The sequence below is a fragment of a genome, unplaced genomic scaffold (assembly GCF_019419815.1).
Source record: "Pyrus x bretschneideri cultivar Hongxiangsu unplaced genomic scaffold, Pyrus_bretschneideri_v1 Contig10, whole genome shotgun sequence".
In the NCBI taxonomy this organism is placed as follows: domain Eukaryota; kingdom Viridiplantae; phylum Streptophyta; class Magnoliopsida; order Rosales; family Rosaceae; genus Pyrus; species Pyrus x bretschneideri.
Genome location: NW_025999391.1, coordinates 6,262,264 through 6,281,902, shown reverse-complemented (window position 1 = coordinate 6,281,902; position 19,639 = coordinate 6,262,264). Strand labels below are relative to the sequence as shown.

At 39.1% G+C, this 19,639-nt stretch overlaps 4 protein-coding genes across 8 annotated transcripts; 3 read left to right on the top strand and 1 right to left on the bottom strand.

Moving 5' to 3' along the window:
* Nucleotides 1-1,075: 1,075 nt before the first annotated feature.
* LOC103960004 lies at nt 1,076-8,750 on the bottom strand. Of its 5 annotated transcripts, none has more exons than XM_048567557.1 (20): nt 8,537-8,750; nt 7,553-8,249; nt 6,989-7,189; nt 6,803-6,886; nt 6,623-6,682; nt 5,769-5,813; nt 5,445-5,644; nt 4,835-5,329; nt 4,669-4,758; nt 4,348-4,444; nt 4,065-4,244; nt 3,893-3,982; nt 3,515-3,577; nt 3,347-3,421; nt 3,168-3,236; nt 2,526-2,588; nt 2,084-2,218; nt 1,841-1,948; nt 1,677-1,742; nt 1,076-1,569 (listed from the first exon to the last, which is right to left on the bottom strand). In XM_048567557.1, the coding sequence occupies exons 2-20, from the start codon at nt 7,898-7,900 to the stop codon at nt 1,495-1,497; spliced, it is 2,544 nt and encodes an 847-aa protein (XP_048423514.1). In that variant the 5' UTR covers nt 7,901-8,249; nt 8,537-8,750; the 3' UTR covers nt 1,076-1,494. The 5 variants fall into 5 exon arrangements, 4 of the variants coding, with proteins under 4 accessions (XP_048423514.1, XP_018506104.2, XP_048423525.1 ...); XM_018650588.2 differs by having other exon boundaries at nt 2,526-2,603; nt 8,537-8,749; XM_048567568.1 differs by having other exon boundaries at nt 3,168-3,218; nt 8,537-8,749.
* A 2,386-nt stretch (nt 8,751-11,136) lies between these two features.
* Nucleotides 11,137-14,699, top strand: LOC103961418. Its single transcript, XM_009373963.3, has 3 exons — nt 11,137-11,668; nt 13,038-13,124; nt 13,242-14,699. The coding sequence occupies exons 1-3, from the start codon at nt 11,351-11,353 to the stop codon at nt 14,697-14,699; spliced, it is 1,863 nt and encodes a 620-aa protein (XP_009372238.3). The 5' UTR covers nt 11,137-11,350.
* An 873-nt stretch (nt 14,700-15,572) lies between these two features.
* LOC103961429 lies at nt 15,573-17,639 on the top strand. The gene is given in 5 exon segments (XM_048567540.1): nt 15,573-15,835; nt 15,907-16,022; nt 16,024-16,159; nt 16,263-16,483; nt 16,519-17,639. Coding segments are annotated over 5 exon segments (786 nt in total). The 5' UTR covers nt 15,573-15,757; the 3' UTR covers nt 16,754-17,639.
* Nucleotides 17,640-17,821: 182 nt separating this feature from the next.
* LOC103959995 (ammonium transporter 1 member 4) lies at nt 17,822-19,531 on the top strand. The gene has a single exon (XM_009372384.3). The coding sequence runs from the start codon at nt 17,949-17,951 to the stop codon at nt 19,440-19,442; it is 1,494 nt and encodes a 497-aa protein (XP_009370659.2). The 5' UTR covers nt 17,822-17,948; the 3' UTR covers nt 19,443-19,531.
* The last annotated feature ends 108 nt before the right edge of the window (nt 19,532-19,639 follow it).

The following is a 19,639-nucleotide window of genomic DNA, read 5'->3' as shown; positions in this document are numbered from 1 at the left end:
CTCCCCTCCTTTTCTCTCCCGCATCTCTTATCTTCCCCTCTCTCCAGCCCTTTTTTTTTTTTTTTTTTTTTTAATTAAAACATCTCTAATTTCTTCGTTTCAACTCTGATTCGCAAACGGTTTTCACCTACAAGCTCGTGGTATCGAACTCTATCCAATCATGCTTAGTGTGACCCTGCAAAATCCATGAATTTTAATGATTACTGAACCAAATTCAAACTTTGAAATTAGTTTAATTAAAATCTAGATTTAATTATAAATTCTCAAAAATAATATAAAATGATATCTCCTTAATACAAATACGTAGTTTGAAATAGTGAAATCCAGGAACAGGATTTCACACATGTTCTCGTCTTTTATGTGAACGTTGGCCAGCTAATGAGCTACCTTAAATGTGGTGTAATGACAAACTGCTTTCCCTAAGCATTCATGCCAATCCTACTAGACTTGACCGCTTTCTTAAACACACCCCTTTAGATGATAATGATTGTTGATCGCTGTAGATAAGTTGTTAAATTAGCAGTCGTCAAGTATCCTCTTTCTGACATAGTCTCAAATGATACAAATATTGGATTCGAAAATCCAGTGGTTCACACAGTAATGAAGAAGGGATTCATTCATTACTTCCACTATTTTGGTCAACCAAAGCACATATAGTTGTAGTCTCCAACATGTATGCTATCATGTATTCTCTTACTTCAAATATGAGCATGTCACTTTGTCTGAAAGAAACACTATTCTGTCATAGGAATCTTAGTCTAGTTGCGATATAAATGCCTGACCTGAGTCTCTCAACATAAATGCCCTCCAGGCGCCCACCTGAGACAACTCACGTGATATAAAAGTTGGAAATTGAGAATGATTTACCTCCGAAGTCTCTATCATCAAAATTCTTGTTCCCCCAAAGAAGTTGGAGACCGAGAATGACTTGAACTACAAAAATACCAAAAATGAAAACGCAAGGACTTGGCTCTCGCCCACTGCCCAACCCCACCGTGCTCAAATTTGTGTACAAACCTTAAGCACTATGATTTTTTTCTATGTTTTGTCTACTGACATCAGAGGCAGGATCTTCATGTCTATGAACGAAATTTACAAAATTTTCGAAAAGATACAAAACTTCGTCAGGTCGAACATCATAACCCCATAAAATATCGGGATTGTGATCCTATGGGTGTGCAATGCAATACATGTTGGTGTGGAGATTTTGCACTTTGGACTATAATTTTATGTTACAATTTGTATTTTCTGCAGGCTTTAGCTAGCAGTTTGCAGGGACAGGGAGAGGCTCCCAAACCATGTTAGGTTGACAAAATTTCCTTTGGCAGGCCATTCACCAACAGGGTCGGAAGCCATTCACTCCTTCACTCCAATTTACTTGCGCCTCGTAATTCACTAGCAGTTGGAGAAGCCATTACCTTGAGACCAAATCCTTGACTTGTAACTCGTAATCTTGCAATGATGTGTTCGTTCAACTTCTGTATCAGGTTTCACTTAGGAGCCACCGTTCTCAAAGCTTGACAAACGAGAGTCGGATAGAACAGTGAACATCTGCGTGTCCACAAATAACTGCACAAGCCGCAAATTGCAAATGAAATAAAAGACGGGTGACAAAATAATGGCTTCAGGGTACAAACGAAACATCCAAGAGAAGTTTAGAGAGGATTGCAAGTTACCTTGATAAATTGCCTGTCCTTGCTAGGAAAGGAATCGATAAAGCTCTCTTTAAGAAGTAAAGAAACCTGAAAGGACAGTAAAAGATTTACATGTCAAAAAGTTAACAAACCAGGTGCCCTGAGGACTTTTCGGAATATAGAAACTACGGTGTTAGTTTCTCTACCCTGTCACTGTTTGATTGTACACTTGTTATTGTGTAAGACCTTAGATCTGAACAAAGTGACTCCATGTAGTTCTTCATGACTTCCAAAAATTGACCTGCAGCTTCGACCTGAAACGTGTAGGAACAATATATATTTCGCATTCACAACTAGTAAAAGTGTCGAACCGCTAATATGAAGTTTCCAAGTGTAAATCCAGCAGAATCACAAGCAGAAGCAGTAAGCATGCAAGTATGACAGTAAACCTGCACTTCGTTGCACCTATATACAGGATGCTTTTTAGCAAATGAACCTTCACGTGACAGTCTAGCATGGATGGGCCCTAATTCAGTGGCTAAATCTTTATGTCTTGGAAGTGACGGCAAATGACACATTTTCACCTGCAAGAACAACAAAGTAACAGTAAGTACACTCGTTATTCTTAATATGACAAAGTGCGGGAAATTACTGAAAACTGTAAAAGACGACGTAATTCCTCCAAGGTGGCATCGAGAAAAACTGAGCATTCTGTAGTTCTGAAGAGATAACCCTAAAAGGAAAAAGGTATTCTAGAATTCATTGCTTGATTCAAACTCGAACATGCGGGAGTTCAAAGATCTTCCATAGTGTTCTAGAGACCATCTACCTCTTTATAAGCCATTGGTAAGTAAAAAATAGCAGAAAAAACTAAATGAGAATAAAAGAAACCTGATCCTTTTGCACATTAACTTGAACAGTATCCGATGTTTTCCTCTTCAGGTCTGCAGGAACCTGTTGTATCCCAGTCTGTCATATGATAAGAGCACAAAGAAAATTAAACTAGAACTAATGACGGTAGTTTTCTTACAACCCTCGAAATTTAAGCTAGAACTTGGAACATGAATTGTCTGGCAATAAAATTAGGATTTCCTATATATACCAGAATTAAGACCATCATAAGAGTTCTACAGGGTAATACTTGACAGGATTACCGCTTCACTTAGAGCCTAGTTCATAAATAGTACATGCTGATAAAAAACAAACATTCAAGACTGACTGACTGAGTAATACGTAAACTAAACTAATTAAAGAGAAAAATTGTATGTAGAATGTTGTAACTGCCTAAGAAATATATGAATTTGGAGATGACATCCCATTTAGAATTCTGGCTTTGTGAATACAGAATATCCAAGCAAAGCAAGGAACCGCGTTTGATCAAGCCTTAAAGTTAACCGCACATACTAGCATAGTTTTAGCACCTCACTTGGAAGAGAGAGTGAATCCTAGAATGTCGAACATTGGGTCCGAGAGAAAGTAATACGATGCAATACATTTATACAAATACAACTATAAAAATGAAACAAAACTCACAATAAATGGAACTGGGGCGTCAAGAAAGTCAAGCATTTTCCCTGGTAGAACCTGAAGATATTTAAGAAACTTAGAGCAAAACATACATTTCAGGACGTCATCAATGATATCGCTTAAATAATTAACAAGGTTATACCTATAAGCAAATATTTTACATTCAGCAATAATATCGAACTTACAGGAAGCATTAAACTCTGCCATTGAAATGGACGAATCATGGGAATGAGAGATAATACTGTAGCTGATAGCACACCCTGCATTGATTGAAGTGTCAAATGTTCAAACTCTGAAAATAAAAAGTGCTCTTAGGATTGATGCACGTAACTCCAACACAAACAATTACTTACCAGATTCGGACACACTATTACCACTTGTTTTTCTAGTAATACTCCCGTAAGCAATGATAAAATCTGGCAAAAACACCCCCAATGAATCACCAAGAGTAGACAACAATATTTACTATAAAGGGGTTGAGGGAGAAAAAAAACCCTTTTTCCAAGGAGAAAAGTGAGCCCACATGGCAATATGCAGTTAGGTTAGAACCTTCAGTGGCGGTACGGGATTTAAAACTTTCAGTCTCACAGTGGACTTGAATCAAAGGAAAGATGTAGAACGATTACATCACATGATGTGAATAAATATTGCTTAAAATAAATCTGGACCAAATGGTAAAAGCCATTTACAATCTTAACACAGCTGGACTCAAGCCAAACAACTGAGCTTACACTTTCAAGGGAAAGAACTCGGCAGATTGTTGCAGTTGTCCATATTGATAGTGCAAGCGCTTCTTCAGCAGCAGCTAGCATAACATTGACCTTTAACCAAGTGAAGTAAGGTTGAGTCAATACTAAAGAATACAATAAAATTTAGAGAGAGGGAAAGAGGCCTAAGAAATACCCCAGGATCCTGAAATGAATCTAAACTATTCTCATCAAAACCAAGAGCAGCTACTGGAGGTCGCCTATAATCAGTAGCTTGAAGATGTTCAAGAGGTAGAAAGGATAATTCACTTCCTCGTTGTGGGAGAGGCAGAGCATGAAAACCACAAACAATCTGTAACAAATCGTTCTTGTTCTCCTATCATAGAGAGTTGGAACAAAAATAACTGTCAAACGGAAATCAAATTATCACGTACGGGGAAAAATAAAATGAGTGAGATTGACAGTGTCGATAAACTCACCCTAGCCCATTCCATTATCAGTTCATCACCAAACTCTTTCTCACAAGTCGAGAAAAGGTCATCATCTTCATCCTCCGATACCATGCTTCTAGCTGGACTGCCAAAGATAATAATGGATTATTGAAGTTGTACGTATCTGGTAACAAGGGCGAGAACCATCAAGTAATTTTACATGACATAAATAATTAAGAGAGAAACAATAACGGAGCTATTTCAAGTACTACTTAATCTCAAATAACAGTGCATATTAAAAAAACCTATTAATTTATGTCTCAAGCATAAAATGATAAATCAAACGTAAGATAGCCATATATTTACCACCTGAATAAAGACTCAGAACTGCCAAGACGCTCCAATGTGCGGTTCCTGGATGAGAAAGATGTCCCAACCTCTGGAGAAGTATGGCCATTTCTGAAAAAAGAAATCAATTAATTTATGTTTTAAGGCACAAAATGACAAATCAAATAATTAGCAATGTATTTACCACCTAAATAGAGATTCAGCACTCCCAAGACTCTCAAACGTGCGATTTCTGGAGGAGAAAGATGTCCCAACCTCTGAAAAAGTATGGTTATTTCCATAGCTTCCGCATATTCTTTCTGAAGTTTCCGAACGAGTTTCTGAGACCTCAAAACCATAGTCATCAGAACATTGTGAATCCTTTCTACCATCCTTGTCTAAATACCGTACTTGACTAAAATCTGAACTCTCGCTAGCAGAGACACTTTCAGGGGACTGCGGTTCCCATATCTTGAGTGAAGAAGGTGGAGTCTCATCATCCAGTCTAATTCCTGCACCGGCAGCTGTAAGGGCAATTGGACTGTCAACTGGTATTGCAGAGCCCATCCAATTATCAAAAGACTCCCTCTCAGGGGACTCATCATCATTATCTTGTACATTGGGCAATGTAGGGACAAAATCAGCAAGGGCCATTTCACTAGCAAATTGTGTTATTCGCTTCAGACGCTCCTGTTGAACGATACTGCATCCAAGTAAGTAAAAGCGGTGAAATGCATTGATTTTTACAAGGATAAAGAAGATTTTGAAATTTATATGCGATACTCACAAATTGTAGAGAAACTAAAACTACATCTCACCTATTCAGCATCTCGTAGTGTAACTCGAAAAAAGGAACTCTGGATAGCACACAGTAGCATCGAGGCGCAGAAACCAAAAATCGGAAGAGTGCTCCCGTCGAATGAGAATTAGGTGATGAGATGCCTAAGATAGCAGGAGGCCTCTGAACAATTTCTGACACGTGTAGGCAAACACCATAAAGTGTTGCATTGTCTGCCACCTGATCAAAGGGTATTACCTTTTTAGTGACCGTGTGTGCTACAAACATATGTAAATAGCACACTGAAGTAACAAAGGTAGTAAAAATCTTCAAAGGGAATAAAAAAAAAAAAGGCATAAGATACCTTGAGTGAGAAAATAAATGATAAATCATCTTTTCCTAAATGCTCCTGTCGAGAATACCCGTAATTAGAGTGCAATCTGTGTTTTATATTTATATATTTTATATAACATTAACAATAATGAGATGAAACATAAAGTGGCAAATCAATCTGCAAACTCTAAATGGAGATGGCTCCAATGATTTCCCCAGCCTACACCTGACTGATTAAACTAATAAACTTAAAACACATTTTAAAACAAGATCGATCTTGTTTTATCTTCTGACGTTCAGTGGTAATATCAGAGCTGTATCTCCCAGAGGTCTCACGTTTGAAACCTATATCCTTGTTACCATACTTCTTTATTAGTTTTAAAAGTGCAGGTTGGGGCTAAACCGACGTTTCTCCATCTACATATATGTTTGCCTTTCCACGTGCAAGATGGACATGGACTGCACGTTGTTGGCTCATTTCCTAACTGTTTAGCTCTAGATGCTGGTATAAGAGTGAGGAAGAATAAAAAGGAAAAGGTAATTTTGTGGCACCTATTTCTCCATTGGTCAATACCAGTTACACTTCGTATTCTTTTGTTTTTCACATGGTTATCTTTGTAGAAAAAGAAAATGCAGATAGCAAAGTATAACGAAAAGGCGATGAAAGGGCTGAAGGCTCTATTTTTCTCATATAGTATTTATGGTATTTTGTTATTAGTACCTAGATTGTGAACACAAACCCTGCTACGACAAAACTGTGAAAGAGGCAAGTTCAAACCATCCAACAAGCAAGAAGTTGTGTTAATTCACAAGATAAAACAAAGACAAATTGCAAAGGTGAGAGGAATATATATGTCATAGATTACAAGAGACATTTCCGTGTACCTGTCCGTAAACAACTTGATTTAAATCACTTAGTGATGGAGTCTTCTCCATTAACCGTGCCTGTAATGTGACAATCCACATATGAGAACCACGTAGAGTTACATCAATACAACAGAACTGTTAAATGAATACAAGTTTAATGATCGAACTTAGAATTGTGGAAAAGAAGCAACATCAAACCTTAACCCCTCCAGGAAAACAAAAGGAAGCTAAATCTTTCAAACGCATATCTAGACGCTTCCCAGGAGGATATTTGAAAAGTATCTGTAGGTCCAGTAAAACATTCAGGAAACATATAAATTATCATTGCACGCCAGAAGAGAAAACAAAGTCCGTGGGAACTTCTTATGCAGTTATACACTCAACCTGAGGTTCTAATGTAGGAATTGGAGGTCCCCGCTGCTGTAGCAATTTAAGGTCAACAATTCCAGAGTTTATCATCTCCATCTCCCATTTCTTTCTTTTAACAAATGCATCCTCCACAGTTTCAAGGTTAGCATCCGGATGAAGCCCCGCAATAATAAAATGCTCAAAGAGTGAAGTTGGCTCGGTATATCTTATATGGCCCTAGAATATCATAATCATAAACTTTAGTTAATTAGACAGACAATTAAACCGATCAAGAACAGAGCTTTTTTAAGCAATAACATTCAAGCATCATCAGGGAAACCGGTTCCAAGATTTTCATATGGATCGATACATTTAATCATTTGCTTTTTCCAGTTTCGATGTCTAACTATGCAATCAAAAATCCTATATCTATATTCATGTACAAAGTATCCGAAAAAGGTAACTTTCTTACACAATAGTATAAACCCACTGAATTTACTATTACTCGATAGCATGAAATTCTCGAGTAATAAAGTTCGGTTTTCTCTTTTCCTTTTTGTGTAAGTCACAATGTATCAAGCAGTCCCATAGAAAGAGTACCTTTGATTTGGAGTGAAGCTGATACCACTGGCGTTTTTGGTTTGCCAAAACCTCAGGATTGAAAGCCAACCGCAAATCATCCCGCGAATTTCCACCCCATCTCCACGCCCTCTGCATCTGATTTTTCAATTTCTGGAAGCTATTGCTCCGTCTGTGTCCCGTAGTTGCAATTTCACTTCGGGAGCGCCTATGCCCCGGTGCCAAAGGTGGCATGCTCGAATTACCCGGGACCACATTTTGCAGTGTTTCCCCTGCCACTTCAAGTGCCTCCTCAGATATTTCCTGCAAAACCTGAATATGCGACGGAGGCTGCTCTTCGTATGCTTCAGCATCTTCTTTACCCTCCATTTTAAAACCCTTATCTCATCTTCGTAAAATGCTCATTTCACCGAATTAATACTCCATCGCTCCATTGCTTAAAAAATCCCAAACCAGCATACATTCAACCCATTTCACTACTTCTTCTAACTCCGATAACATGCCAACACACAATAACAAGGCCCAGATGCAAAAAAAAAACACAAAATCCGAAACGATTCTCTCCTTAAATGTGTTTGATCCTCGATTTCGCGAAAACCCGCATCACAGAAGCATTCAATCTACTCAAAAAAATCCACAAATTTATGTCCTTGTGACATAAACTCCATTATTCTGCATGCAAGTTTTGAACTTTTTAATCAGGCAAACAACATGCACCCTGAAAAATCCCAACAGAATATGAAGCAAAACACAAAATTTGATATAAACACAATATAAATGCGGAGAAATGTAGGGCAAAAAAATCAAGCATTTATGAATTCAAATGTATTTCAAAATTTGTGAAAATGGTATCATGGTTTCATTGATTTGTAACTGAAACAGAAGATGAAGGGGCATATTGGATGGTAACTGGCATGAGAAAATTAAATACAAGGATGCAAATTAATAAGAAAAAATGAATAAATAAAAAATCATATCAGACTGGGATTTGAGAAATATTAGTACCTCCTTTTTCTTTGGTTTCAAATGTATTGTTCTTCAGAGAGAGAGAGAGAGAGAGTTGCTAAATTTGGAATGGGGTTGTATGAAAAGAGAGGAGAGGAATTATTTATTTAGGAAGAGGTCTGTGAGAGCAAGGGGCGGAAGTTGGACACAAACACAAGGGAGAAGGACAACTCAGGTAAAAATCGAAACTCAGAGAATATCAGAAACCACCCCTTGATTTTTACATATTTCCCTATTGCACCATCCAGACATTTTAAATGGTATAAAAAAAAGGTATTGAGATTATGAACAATATTATAATTAACTGTATATTATCCATGCTTTTGCATTCCTCACTTGCCACTTTCATGGCATGTGGCACATGTTGCTAAAATGGAAGACTCGTGTCCTAGCTTTTTTTTACTCTAAAAAAGGTAACAGTCTATGACGAGCCATCTATTGTTAAATTAATGATATATCATGTAAAATACAGATCTAATATTCGTCTTAAACTATTAAACACAGAAGAATGAATCATGTCTTAACTTTTCAAGTTACTTTTTAAGAAACTGTTTTATGTTCTCTTTTGTTTCTTTTTTGTTTGTACTTTGAAATTAATTTTAGAGAACGAGTCTTTTATTAAGATTATAGTTTTATTTATGATTTTCACATTTGAATTTGATTAATTATTTGGCTACCCGTTGTACCATTTATATATTATCTTATAGTAATTCAATAAAACTCTTTATTCCTATAAAACAAAGAAAAAGGTAGGTTGCTAAAATGGAATCGACCTAGTACAAATTATGTGAAACTAATATCGATGAGCAGTAGGCTTAGAAAATTATGTGTGTTTTTTTCACTCTAATACATAGAGAAAAGTTACATGATTTATTCTTGGTAAGTTAAATATATTTAATTTAATTCTTTAATGCATAAGTCCCATTACAACCAATAGAATAAAAAATAAAATTAATTTTGATTATTTTTTCATAGCTAATGTAACTCTAGGCCCAACAAAATATTAATATAAATATTTGACATATTCTTGGAAAAAAAAAAACAAAAAGATATAGCACTTGTATTCAATTTACTACATCAATCATCAAATAAAATTTTAACATATTATATTTAATATCTCCTTTCCGATGCCCTTGCTTTCTCATATGTCATACACATATATTTTCATGTCAAATCTAAATCCAAGTGTTGGATTGTCTTAATGGGTGTGTTTATGATATTATCAGAAACCTCAAGGCCTAAAACGCAATTATAAAAAAAAGTGGAAAGTATCATAATTGCAATAATTTGCAATACCGAGAAAGTGTATTTTGACTTCGACATCCAACGTGTCGCATGCAGAAAGTACCCCACTTCCACCAGACAAAACTGTCAATGTAGTGGGTCCGGATATCGAAAAGCCGTTGCGATGCGATGGTGTTGTAAGCCGTCCGATCCTGACCGTCGAATATGCCCCGATTTAAATAAAATAAATTAATAATTAGTCGCGGGAAATCCTCCTAGGTTGTACAGATCAGCACGTGCCTTTTTCTCGGTACTTGTTTATTAAAATCGTCTTTTGGCGCGCGATTCTGGAACCGTTGATTACAAAGACAAGTGAGTCAATGAGACTTTACGGGAAAGATCCTCATAAACAAAAGTTAATTAAAAAGAATGATTAAGCATTGAACCTACTGCCTACGCGGATTAATTTTAATTTTAATTTTAATTTTAATCATGCGTCGATCCCCACCCGATCCACCGCCCATGAACAATAAGGGGGTAGCTAAATATATTTTACTCATTTACATTTAGGTAGGTTACGCATCGTAATCAAAATGAAAAAAAGAAGTTTGATTTCGACTACGAATTATTTTTATGTTTACTAAGATATTAAAGAATCAAGATTGTGTAGGGATCACATGAAAAATGGAATCCAACTCTTTTTTTTGGAGAATTTTTTTTTTTTTTTAACAAACAATGTTATTTACGGGGGTGGGAATGAGCTAAGCTTCATAATAAGGTTAGCAATAATGAGATTTAACTTCGCTTTAACTTCTATGGTTGGGAGATGGGAATCGAAAGTTCATGAGTTGGGGGCAATTAGGAATTCATTATGCAGCTTAGCCCACGAATTGTCTACGCAATACACTCGTATCTTTGAGTTTTCTAATAAATTTGTACGTAGAATAAACATAGATGTCAGATGTACGATTCACGTGTTTGTGCGGTCACACGTATACAAACCAGATCCCTCCAATTGGGCAACTTTAGCAGGCTTACAATCAACCAATTCAAGCCCATCGTCATACCTTGCACGAACCACGACCACAAGGCCTGCATGACCCAACATCATCTACGACACTCCCTTCGTAGCCGTAAAAGTGGGCGAGACAAAATTCTGTCCTTCCTTCTTAGTTCCAAAACATGCCCCCTCACAAGACCGCAAATTCCAACAATATCCCTAACCTTCCTCATGGGGTCGATGTAAAACGACTTTTGAGGAGCTGAGTCACTTCTCACTCCTCATCAGTTTCTCTCTTTCTCTCCGCCAAAATCGACGATCCATTTTAAACCCTAACATTTTTCTCTGTCTCGCTCAATTCAAAACCCTAAATGCGCTTCCTCCACCCTTCAACTTTCCCTTTACAGATAATTTCCCGGGAAATTCTGGAAATTTTCCCGGAAATCCAAGGCTCGCCCATTTTCATGTGGTTCGAGCATTGGCGTCCATGATCCATTCTTTTGTTTCTTCACAACCATGTGTCGAATTTTCCAGTTCAAGAAAAAGTTCGAGATTTTCTTCAAACCCTAGTCTGTGAACTTCAATCAGCGATGGATCCGGGTCCAATCTACATAAGCTCCGATGACGAACTGGGTTGGACCGACCTGGATGAGGAGGACAACTTTGATTGGGTATCGGACCTTCTGGAATCTGCCGACAAGGTAACTGATGATGATGATGATTCCGATGACGTTGTGGTGATTAGTGAGGTCAACTCCAAGTCCAAGAAAAAGTCTTCCAAACGGACGGTTGCGGATGTGGACGATGATTGTGTCGTCTTGGACGGTGACCCGGATAAGCCGGTTTCGGTGGTGGAGGATTCGGGTAGCGGCTCCGACGAGTTGCTTGTGGTTGGGGAGAAGGGGCAGGTATAAATTCGACCCGGTTTATGTTTGAGTATGAATTGCGTTGTTTGGTTTGTTTAGTTTACTCTGAATTGGAAGTTAGAGAAAGAAAACTAAGATTCTGTTTGGTCTCTTATTTGAAATTTTTTATCATTTCTCAACATATTTCTGAAGAAAATTTCTTGAAAACAATTTTCTTTAAGACTCAAAAATTTGATTGGTTTACAATTTAAACTTGACAAAGAGATTTAAAAAGAGGCGATCATAGGAGAGGGAGAAAGAGGGGAGAGAGAGGAGGAAAGAAAGTAAGAGATAATTGAAAGAAAGAGAAAGAAGGGAGATTATCAGACAAGATAGAAAGGAAGATGAGTGAGAGGAAAAATTGAGAGAATAAAGAGAACAGATTGGAAGATAGACGAAAAAAGGTAAAAGAAAAAAAAAAAAAAAAAGAGAGGAGGAAAGAGAAAGAAGAAAAGAGAGATAAATTTGGAGTGAGAATGGACGAGGGAGAGAAAAGAAAATAGTGTGTTTAAGTTTAAAAATTCTAAAAACTCACTTTTTATGTTTTTAGATAATACACTATATTTTTGAGTTAGCTTTGAGTTCAGTTTTTTAAAATAGTCCTACCAAACAAGTTTTTAAGGCCTAAAACTTGAAAACTGTTTTTGAGTTTAAAAAGTTGGATTCAATTGGAGTACCAAACATGCCCTAAATGCTTTGGAAGTTTTTTATTGTTGGTTTGATGAGAGGAGTTAAAGAAATTTAATTTAACCGAAGGGTTGCAGTTATCGCAGGTTAGTAATTTTTCGACTTGTGCTTAACTCTGTTTGGTTGCCAAGAAAATGTAGCAAACGGATTAGTTATGGCGTTATTTTTTGGGTTAGGCTAGTGATATTGTTGTCATATGAAAGAGGAACAATCCAAGCCTTGTTTATTCTACTTTTCGGGACTACCTTTCTTGTAAGGGAGAATTAATTGTGGATGCATCGGAATCGTTTAGACATATTTCGAATTTTGTCCCATTGTCTGTGAAGTACAAGCTTTGGTGTTTCTGCATGATATTGTTTCTCAGACATAGTTATCTTGATATTCTTGTTTTACGGTGAAAGCCCTTTTCTTGGTTTTTGGTGACCTTGATATTGAAGTTCAATGGGTTTAAGGTAGTTCCCCTTGGATCGTGGGTTTTTCTTGGCTTAGCTTGTATTTGGCGTTGTTTGCTTGCTTGGCCACTTCATCTTTCAGTCTGTTATTATTTTCTTATGTTAAAGTTGTTTCTCATGTACAGGACTGCAGCACCATACATTGTCTAATCCCTTAATTTTTGTATTATTTAGAAAGATGTACGCACCTTTCGCTTTTCCAGTTTTAATTTATCTTATTTCTTTGGTTGCAGGTAGCATGTAGAGACTACCCTCATCCACGACATCTTTGTGCCAAATTTCCTTTCAAAACTACTAGGCACGAGAACCACTGTGATCTTGTGAGTTGACTCTTACAAGCTGTTGCTTATAGAATTTCCATCAAATAGTATTTTCTTGCCTGAATTTGACAATATACCACATGATTTCTTATTTTTTTATCTTCTACTGAACTGTAGTGTCACTGTTATGTCTGTGACTCACTGGCGCCATGTGTACATTGGAGCACTCGAGGCTCCAACTTTGATCATTGTCATGCCACGGATAAAGAAGAGACATGGAAAGTACTGAGGAAAAATTTCAAGACAGCGAAAACTGCACCATTATCAGCTTCAAACAATCTGGCACCGACTACACATGGTCCAGTTCCACCACTCAATATTATTCGGTTGGCACCTAATTCTTTACCAGAGAGTCAGGTTTCTAGAACAGCTACAATCCGCCCTTGCACCTCAGCTGGTCGTACCATGCCTGGAATCAGAATTCCAAGCAGAAGTCACCAACCAGAATATCTTTTCCCTAAGAACAAAGTCCAACCTTGTTCAGTTTCTAAGCAGTTGCTTGGTGCACGCACTAATGTTGTTGGGAGGAACAGAGGTCAAGATATTGGTCATTTAGGGCCTGTCTCTTCTCATTCAATGTTCAAAAGAGTAGGAGCTGTTGTGAACCGAACTGCATTTGTTTCGTCAAATAACAGTAGTTGTACCACTCCATTAATATACAACAGTACTTCCACTCCCATGGCAACATCAAATGGCGGAAACCCCTTGTGGTTGCAGGGTGTTCATTCTAGTGTGCATCAGAACGCCTCCCAGCCCATGACCACTTTCGTTGGAAATACAGTGCCCTCCCAACGCCAAACATATAGTCAGGCCATCCCCCAATCAATTTACGGCCAAACTTTTCAACAGCAAGGGAATCAAGGTCAAAATGATAGCCAATTTATTTCTCAGTACGCGATACCAAGTCCGGATTCCAGTCAAGGTATATATCAGTATGGGAATCAGAGTCAGAATTCTAGTCTGCAAGGTAATCTAGGTGTAAGTGTCACAGATTTGGATTTTACGGATTGTAACTGGGTTAACACTTCCAGTCCAAACATTCAGCAGCCTCCAATTCAGCAACCTCCTATTCAGCAGCCTCCAATTCAGCAACCTCCTATTCAGCAGCCTCCTGTTCAGCAGCCTCCGCTTCAGCAGCCTCCATTTCAGCAACCTCCCATCCAGCAACCTCCCATTCAGCAACCTCCTGTTCAGCAGCCTCCAATTCAGCAACCTCCTGTTCAGCAGCCGCCGCTTCAGCCTCCATTTCAGCAACCTCCCATCCGGCAACCTCCCATTGAGCAACCTCAGTTTCAGCAGCCGCCTCCTATCCAGCAACAGCCTCCCATTGAACTTTCTGAAATTCAAAGCACCGAGCCTGTATATGAGCCAGCTCCCGTCAATGAGCAGTCTAACAAAGTCGCTAATTTCAATGGTTTGGAATTTGAAAGCTGGCTCTTGGAAACCCAGTATAGTCCAGCAGAATCAAATAATGCGATGGCATCTCATCTGAACATGTTGTCTCCCGAGCCGACTTTTATAGACTCACTCGTGTTTGATTTTGAAACCCCCTGGAATGGTCTGGCTCAGGTATAGTCGACTGTCACTGTTAGTCCTTCCCTAAAAGCGGGAAGCTTATATGTACGTAGGTGAAGTGACTCTCACTTGTCTAGCGTTTGAAACGAAAAAGTTGTTTGACACAAGTTGTGATTCCGCAAAACAAGGCTGGTTGTGAGGAGCTTTGGTAAGTGTATAGGTGTTTGAAGAAGTGGTGTGCAAAGTATCCCTAGGTTGGAGATGCTGTATAGAGGCTGGTTGTTTCCCAAAGCTTCTGCTAGTTTATTATTTCTGGGTTTCTCATATGCTTGAAATTATAGGCTACTTCGTTCCTTCTTACTGGTTTTTTTTTTTTTTCCTACCCTTTTGGGTTCCCAAAGAAGATTGAAAATGACTAATAAAAAGTTGATGCTAGGGTTTGCTTATGGAAATAGGTAAAGCTGTTTTCTGACAATCAAATGTTTGAAGTACTTTTATGGAAAGCGCCTGCTAGATGCTTCTTCAGAATACTTGAAGTGCTTTTTCAATAAGCATTTGAATTTTAATGATACATAAACAACTTTATACGAGGCATTGGGCCGTGCGTAAAGTAGTTCCAACCTTGGTGGCCACACCAAGATGATTCCGAAGAACAAACCGTACAGATGGTTTCACTTTGCAAGAATTTCGAATCATTCTCTTGAAACTCATCATCTTCATCATAAATGATTCGCTTGCCCCCTAAAGACAGAAAAGAAAACAGAACAAAAATTCGATAAAAGCTATAAGCCACCAAATTTGATGAAAAAAAAAAAAGAGCCAAAAACTATAATACGTATCTCTCTCTTGGCACATCATTCTGACGAAGTGTTGGTCGATCAGCTCAATGCAACCGTCTACCAGCGTATAGATCGATCGCCCGTGAGACCCCAATGTTCATCTTCCATCGAATAACTTGTAATGTTATGTGAAGGGAGAGAAACACACGAAATTATGTTGCACATGAGTGTACAAGTCTGCAGACATTAGAGTGAAGAACGCTCTGCTTCTCTCTCTGTGTAGTTGCCCATAGCAGCAGAACAACAAAGCATAGCAAAGAGGCGAATTTCAAGTAAGAAATGGCGCTACTGATGGAAAAGGGGTCCCAACCCCAAACCGAAAGCGAAAGGGCCGACCTTGACGCCATTGAACTCAAGGTCCTCGCTCTCTCTAGTACTACACAACAGTATCATATCCATTTCGCTTTTTCATATATTGGGTTTGGCAGGAAAAGGGAATCGAGGGTGTGAAAAAAGGGAAAAAGCATTTTTCTGAAGCCATAGATTGCTACACGAGGGCAATCAATCAGCAAGCTTTGAGCAGTTCCGACACCTCAATTCTCTTCATCACATTGCGAAAACGGGCTTAAACATGACCCGGGTAACGAAGAGCTGAAGAAGCTGTTGAGGCAGATTGAGTTGAAGAAGACGGAACATGAGCAGCGTGAAGCTCAAGTTTCAAAGGCAATTGCAGGGGCTAAGGTTTGATTACAATACTAATGGAGTAATGGGATGATATACTTATGATTCGACTGTTTGTGATTATTCTCAATCTTGTCTTTGTTTGTTTGTTGGAATAATGCAGGACCTTGTTTCCGCGATTGAAAGTCGAGGCATGAAGCTTGGGAAGGCAATGTATCGAGAGCTTACTGGATTACAAAAGCCTGTACTAGACAAGAATAATATGCTTCATTGGCCAGTTCTTCTGCTTTATGCAGAGCTTATGTCCAGTGACTTCATTGAGGATTTCTGCGAGACGGACATGTTGTCAGCTCATCTCGACGTGATATCCTTCTTTCACTCAAAGTAAAACGAAGTTGCTTTTTGAAGAGTCTTCTCAGTATTTTGTAACATTAAACTTCTGTATCTTTGAGAATCCATTATTTATGATTTCTCCGTCATTGATTTTGACGGGCTGGTTCAGGAGTTTCTCTGACAAAGACAGAGTTCCTTCGTTGTCTCCTAAAGGGCACTCCAGCTTCTAATGTGGAAAGCATCAGTGACGAGCAAAAGGATGACAATGAGAATTCTATTGGTAGCAGCTCTGCAGGTAGGGTGCCTTACCATCATCTTTAGCTCATTTATCAGTAGTTCATTGATTATGCACTTCAAGTATTTGGCTATTAGGCTGGATATGATTTCCCAGTGCACTGAAGTAACTAATGACTGTTTCGGCGTGTGTGCGCTTGTGGAGTTTAAGCTATGAAAGGTCATATTATTGGTGGCCCCTGATAATATCCAATTTAAGCTTCTCCTCTTTGATGATTATTTTCCTTTTATCCTCTCCATGTCACTGTGTTGGGGTGTCCATCATTAGGCGTAATTATGCTTTCACTTGACTGCGATGGATATAATTTTCTTGGGTTTGTGGACTGGTAACCTTACGTGCTCATGCTCATACAAGATCAAAGACTGAACACAGGATTGGCCTTTTTGCCTAGTCTCTTTGAGATTAGTGTATACATTAATCTTGCTTTACCATGATAGCAAAGATGCACCGGGGAAAAGAAGAAAGTAGGAACGAACAGGCTATTCTGGATTAAGCATACAATTTGATAGTAATATACACAATCTCTCAGTTTCATTTGTTCTTTTACCAATTAAATTCACGTGACTTTATGAACTGGAAAATTTGTTTCAATTTTTTACCATTCAAATTGTTGCAGTCACCTATCTACTCACTAGTTACAAAGAAGCATTATCGACCCGCTTTCCCCAGGTTTTACTTCTCTCGGCAAGGTTCTGAACGCCCTTTATCTGATGTTCCTCAGGCAAAGGTTCCTTCTAAATGGGTCAAAGTAAACGAAAAGAGAACAGTTTATGACGTTCTGAGAGAACCTAACCTCCTCGTTCCAAGGATCCCAGGTGTGTCTTTAATTTATCACAGTCACCTTCAATTCAGATGGTATCTGTTTTGTTCCCTTGGTTTTCTTACCAGTTGATAAATAGGGTGGCGAGCATACACCACACTAAATGGTGGTGAGCAAAAGTGCTCCCAAATTTGTAGATGAATCGAGAATTGTTAATTTTTTTAAATTGCTTCTTCAATAATTAAAAACGTTTCATTTAACTTGGTTTAATTTTTGAAAATGTGTGATCTCCAATATAGGAATATCAATTATTTCTACGCGTACTTGATGCCCACTAGTCTTCTTTCCAATTGGAATTCTCTTAGAATCTCCAAGAAATTGGGATTTTTTTCCACAATAAATACCCCTTCACGTTCTCCACCCATCTCCCATATTTCCACCTCCCTCCTTCACCCTCCGTCATGGCGGCTGCTATTTCTTGCTCACCCACCGACCTCCGACCCCTTTTGGGCGCAGCTGCCAACGCGAGTGCAGCTGCAGAATACATCTGCAGCCGCTTTGATGCTGTGTCAAACAAGTTTGTCGACACAGCCTATGCTGTGGACAACACCTATCTTCTGTTCTCTGCCTACCTTGTTTTTGCAATGCAGTTTGGGTTTGCCATGCTCTGCGCAGGATCAGTTCGCGCGAAAAACACCATGAACATTATGCTCACCAACGTCCTTGACGCTGCAACGAGCAGCATCTTCTACTACCTCTTTGGATTTGCATTGGCCTTTGGCAAACCGTCAAACGGTTTCATAGGGCAGCACTTCTTCGGCCTCAACAAGTTTCCCTCTCAATCTTTCGATTACGGTTACTTCCTTTATCAATGGTCTTTTGCCATTGCAGCTGCTGGGATCACAAGTGGTTCCATTGCTGAACGAACCCAATTCGTCGCGTACTTGATCTATTCGTCCTTCCTGACTGGATTTGTCTACCCAATTGTGTCCCATTGGTTCTGGTCTGCTGACGGATGGGCTAGCCCGACACGTGCTGACAATCTCTTATTCGGGTCTGGGGTCATTGATTTCGCAGGCTCCGGCGTTGTTCACTTGGTTGGTGGCATTGCTGGCTTGTGGGGTGCCCTAATTGAAGGCCCCCGCATTGGACGTTTTGATCAAGAAGGCAGGTCCGTGGCAATGCGTGGACACAACGACACATTGGTTGTTTTGGGCACATTTCTTCTCTGGTTTGGTTGGTATGGCTTCAATGCTGGCTCTTTCCTCAACATCCTAAAGGCATACAGAACAAGCGGATCATATTACGGGCAATGGAGTGCAATTGGAAGAACTGCGGTCACAACCACACTCGCTGGATGCTCAGCAGCACTCACTACTCTCTTCGGAAAGCGCTTGCTCTCCAGTCATTGGAACGTTACTGATGTCTGCAAGGGTTTGCTTGGTGGGTTTGCAGCAATCACTTCTGGCTGCTCGGTTGTCGATCCTTGGGCTGCAATCATTTGCGGGTTTGTGGTAGCTTGGGTTTTGATTGGGTGCAACAAGCTTGCTGAGAAGTTGAAGTATGATGATCCGCTTGAAGCAGCACAGCTCCATGGGGGGTGTGGCTCGTGGGGGATTATTTTCACGGCATTGTTTGCAAAAAAGGCTTATGTGAATGAGATATATGCAGGGCAGCCAGACAGGCCGTATGGGCTTCTGATGGGCGGTGGCGGAAAACTACTGGCGGCGCATTTGGTCCAGATTGTGGTGTTTATAGGGTTTGTGAGCGTGACAATGGGGACATTGTTTTTCTTGCTTCACAAGTTAAAGCTCTTGAGGATTTCAACTGAGGTGGAGATGGCAGGAATGGATGTCACAAGTCATGGTGGATTGGCTTATGTGTATAACGATGAATTCAGCTATCCGGCAACACCAAAACTGGGCTCAAACACAGGCACTACTCAATCTGTTTGATTTGAATTTGATATTGTTCCCGCACCTTAAATCTTCGGATGTAATATGTAGTTTGGTAAATTAGCTAGGTACTTAATGAAATATGCAGATTGCTAAGTGTTAATTTATAGTCTTCAAAATCCATGCACAACTTACATAACATTCAGGGATACACAATCATTCATTCACCGCTATTTTATCGACATGATTGATCGACG